Source organism: Sycon ciliatum, chromosome 7 (genome assembly GCF_964019385.1).
Source record: "Sycon ciliatum chromosome 7, ocSycCili1.1, whole genome shotgun sequence".
Taxonomy (NCBI): domain Eukaryota; kingdom Metazoa; phylum Porifera; class Calcarea; order Leucosolenida; family Sycettidae; genus Sycon; species Sycon ciliatum.
The window spans coordinates 32,618,105-32,622,717 of record NC_088649.1 but is presented as its reverse complement, the minus strand read 5'-3'; the positions used below and the strand labels follow the sequence as shown (position 1 = coordinate 32,622,717).

Sequence of the window (4,613 nt, the reverse complement as noted above, 5' to 3'; positions counted from 1 at the left end):
CATTTACATTTAATAATAGCGATGAAAAGTATGAATGCCGCAGTCATCACTACGCAACATGACAATTTGTTCAAAGTGTGGTTTTGTGTGTTTCCAAAATCGATTTTCAAGTTCCGATCATCAGTGGAAATACGGAACTAAATGTTATGGAGGATCACGAGATCCGCCGAATCCGCTATCGGCAATCCACAACAACAAGGCCTCGGAGTGATGGAGAACGCCCCTTCTATTCAGTTTCGAACTGCTACTAATGTCCCTTTAGACACTCATACAACACACGCCTTTCGATAGGTGTTGTTCTTCGATCTTTTCACACAAGTACAAGAAATACACGTAACACCGACTCTAGAAACAACTGCAAGAAAACTGAATGCTTCATCGCATCATCATCTGATGGAATAATGGGAGCGCAGCGATTCTTATGGTAGGTTGAAAGCACACAGCCAGCATATCAGGAGCCAAACACAGACGAAAGGAAACAATTGGAATAAACAATACAGTGAACAATTCCGCTGCATGGTTAACAAAGAATAACCGCAGATAACCGCTCAGACAAATCACCGGGTGGTCGCCGTCTGAGGCACGTCAATGCACAAAGGTAAAAACGGCCAATATTGCAGAAGTATTCAATATGGCAGGAAACTACTACTAACCAACTCTCCGTCCGTGTCCAAACACCTACATTTAGAAGCTACCTGGAATACTGTGGCTGTGCTATTATTAGAATTCATACTGGATGACAATGCACAACAGAAAGTAGCAGTGTCCTGCTGAACATCCTCCCCCTCGCCATATGCTCCCAGAGTAGCATGTGGCAACTATTGATTTGCTATGCCAAAAATGCATATACAGCGTAACAAATGTGCACCGAGAATAATGGGCAGCAGCACCGCATGCTGCAACGAAAGAGTATGAATAGTAATTTCACGTTTTCAGCAAGGCACACAGCTTGCACAGTGTTCCTCTTGGTATGATACATTCAGCATATCGGCTACTGACTGTAGCGGTACCTCACTAGATGACTTCAGCATTCCAGTGGGCACACACGGGAAATAGGCCGTTTGTATTGCTGATTACCGGCCTGCAGCTTCACAACTCGCACATGCCCATCTGGATCCGGGTAAACTTCAATCCATGGTGTCTTCCATGTACGTCGATGCCAGGATTGCACCCGCTGCCAGAGGGTGCGTAACTGCATGCTCTCGCGCCGTTTGCTGCACCACATATTGAGCTAGGAACGGCGATGCATTGATCCCGAAGACGAGGCGATTGAACTCGTAGTGCTGCACATCAGCGTCTGGCCTGTCCCGCCACAGAAAGCGATGATACAGCTTGTCTTCCGGTGCTAATGCCACTTGTAGGTACATCTCAGAGATGTCGCATCCAATCGCAACTGGTTTTCTTCTAAACCTTGTCAGGACGTCACAGAGGTCTCGTTGCAGCCTTGGCCCCGGGTTGATTGCATCATTCAGACTCAGTCCACGGTAGTTAGCTGCTGCGTCGAATACTATGCGAACTTTTGTTGTGGTCTTCTGTGGCCTTACGATTGCAAAGTGTGGCAGATACCAGCACTGATCTTGTTCCGTTTCTGCTGCACCAAGCTCCCGGATGTAGCCTTTGTCCTCGTAGCTCTTCAGCACATCTCGGTAGGCCGCTGCAACTGTGCTATCTTTTTGCAGGCGGCGTTCTGTGCTTGTCAGCCGTTTCCTGGCCATCACAATGTTATTCGTGAGCTCAACTTTCCTGCTGTTCCATGGTATGCAAACCTGGTATCGTCCATCCACCATCTGTATAGCCCGCTGCACTGTCTTGAGCGCGCTCTCATCCTCGGCTGATCGTATGCCAGGCTCCTGAAGCCCATCACTCATGCCGTAGCGCTCTACCTCCCAGAAGCGCTGTAGCGTTGCCTCAAGTGATGTCACAGATGGACCGCCGTAACACAGGAAAGACTGGCCGTGGAAGGCCTCTTGGTGCGAGTCTGTGTCCGCTGCATGTACTTTGCCGACGCATGTCCATCCCAGCGGTGTTTGACGTGCTATTGGTTGTCCAGGAGCGCCACTAATGTCTCGACGGGATATCATTAGCTCTGCATTGTCGCTTCCAATCAACAGTTCGATGACGTTGGGCTTGCGCAGTGCCGGGAAGGGAATATCCCGGAGGTGACCATACTTCTCAGCCTCGTGCGACCAGTCCACAGGCTGTAGGTCCCCGGTTACGTTTGTTGTGGTGAACGCTGTCACCGATTGCTGATACGAGTTATCCATACTAGCGATGGTAAAGCTGACCGGTGCTGTCATGAAGGTCTCCACCTCCCCATTCAATGTACTGACTGTCGACCGTCGCAAAGTTCCACTGATGCCGAGCTGGCCAGCCACGGCTGCGTTGATGTAGCTGGTTGTACTAGCATCGTCCAGTAAGGCATTCATCGTGACTTCCTGTGGGCCGTTGCGTAGCATCACTGGCACAATCCGTAGTGCCACCTTGCTATACGAGTGAGCTGCCATTGTCGCTCCAGCTGTTAGCTCCCCCTCGGTAACAGCCTGCACTGCGTGACAAGAACCATCTACTTCGCCTGTCCGGTTCTTACTCTCGGCATTACTGGGTGTATCCTTGGCTTGGCCACTAGACGGCGTGCCTTTCTGCGCACCACCCTTCGTAGCGTGGAGGAGACGATGATGATTATCCTGGCAGCCGTTTACTCCACATGTCCAACCACGCTTGCATTCACCACCTCGGTGTCCAAATGCCAAGCAGCGATAGCAGAGATTTGCTCGCCGGGCCTCAGTCCATCTCTGTACGTTGTCCATCTCCAGGAATGCCTTGCACCGCCAGATACCGTGCTCTCCTTCGCAAGTGGGGCACTTCGGCGACTTCTGCGGGGTTGAGCTTGTGCTGAAACTGGCATAGGTCCTGGCCTTTTCACTGTTGCCGCTGGCATTCGTGGTCGGCTTGCTCCATCTGGGTTGCCGGGACCGCGTCATCCCTCGTACTGTCTCGGTTGCCGTTACGAGGAACTCCGCCTCTTGGGTAGCCCACTCTAACAGAGCGAGAACCGACTCTTGCTTCCGTTGCTCAAATAGCCATCGCTGATATTGGGCGACGAGCTTCTCAGACAGCTTCCGTAGCAGGTTCATGTAGAATGTCCCAGCCTGAAGCTCAGCGAAATGACCAGCATCTTGCAGATTCACTGTGGCGACTTCAAGTAAATCCGCGAAGCGTTCAAGCTCCCTGGGGTCGTCTCCGGAGATGCCGGTAAACCGAGCCAGCTCCTCCACGTACATTGCGACTTGACGGCGCTTGCCGCCGAACTTCTTCTCTAGCCGTGCCTTGGCTGTATCATAGCCTCTCTGCGTGTAGCCTAGATTGGCGACGGCTTGCAACGCGTCCCCGCCCAGAAACTGCTTCATCTGGAGGAACTTGTACTCTGGAGTAGCCGGTGACGAATCAACACAGGCAATGAAGGACGCCTTCCACTCTTCATACTTCCTCTTGTCTCCTGTGAAAGTTTCTATCGATACTCTCTTCATCTGCGTCCATGGCTCATGTCCAGGCGGTGGAGCAAACGCTGGTGGCGGTGGTCTTGCCCTGGGCATGGCAACCTGAAAGTGCTGATGGCCTCCAAACTGCGAACTAGACGCTGCAGGCTGTAGGACTGGAGCGCTACCTGCATTGGGCTGACTAGTACTGGCACTGACTGCTGACACCGGTGCACGTAGGCTGTGGCTTGTCCAAGACGCAGCCGCGGGTACGCTCGTTCGACTACTACTACTACTTGGAAGGTTCGGAACTGACGCTGGCGCGCTGGCTGTGGTCAGTGTAGGCGCTCTGGTACTGATGCTAGTGGCTGTGATCGATGGCGATCTTCCGGAAGCGAGTAGATCTACCGTGGTTGTCGAACTAATGACTATGTTTGCACTCACCGTTGAGGGCACTGACGCTGCCGATGCAGCTGCTCCGCTAGCCTTCGAAGCTAGCAGTGATGTTTGGCTGGCGATGTCCGTTGCTCCTTGGCTGTAGCTGGCGAAACCCTGGTGTTGTTCAAGTGACTCGGCGCGCGTGTCTCGAGTCTCCGAGTCGGGGGAGTCCGAGTGCGCTGCGAATGACTGACGCATCCATGGATCTTCTTCCTGTAACGCAGCTAGTGGTCTCTCCCGATATCTGTACCCAGGCCACGAAGCCACGGGCATCTGTCTTCCTCGTTGCGCCTGAGTGACTTCCTGATCGCCTCCGGTCCCGTACGAAGGCACAGGCAGATCCTCAACTGCGGCACTGTACTCGGCTTGTAGCGTTTCCAGTTCTGCTATCAGCAGTAACTTCTCCTTGACATCGCTGGTGATGTTCAATAATTCGTCGATGACTGCCGCGACCTCCTCCATGCAGCCTTGTAGACGCGACTGTTCCGCTTCTACGTCCTTAAAGGGGAAGTGCATCGATTTTTCAAGTAAGGCTCAGATGAAAGACAATTGGATATCGGTTCCGATGGTATATCTCTCGCTTGCGTACGGCAAGGGAAACTTGCCATATCGCCGATTTCCTGATCCCGTTTCCATGGCGACTACAGGTGATGACGCACATTCTGCTTAGCTCCGTGAGAGAGAAGGTCGATCACTGAA

General features: G+C 52.4%; 1 protein-coding gene across 1 annotated transcript; it reads right to left on the bottom strand.

Annotated features, from left to right (window-relative positions):
* Positions 1–1,127: 1,127 nt before the first annotated feature.
* On the bottom strand, positions 1,128–4,376 carry LOC135821852 (uncharacterized). Its single transcript, XM_065334850.1, has one exon. It carries the CDS (start codon positions 4,374–4,376, stop codon positions 1,128–1,130), a length of 3,249 nt encoding a protein of 1,082 aa, XP_065190922.1.
* Positions 4,377–4,613: the final 237 nt, after the last annotated feature.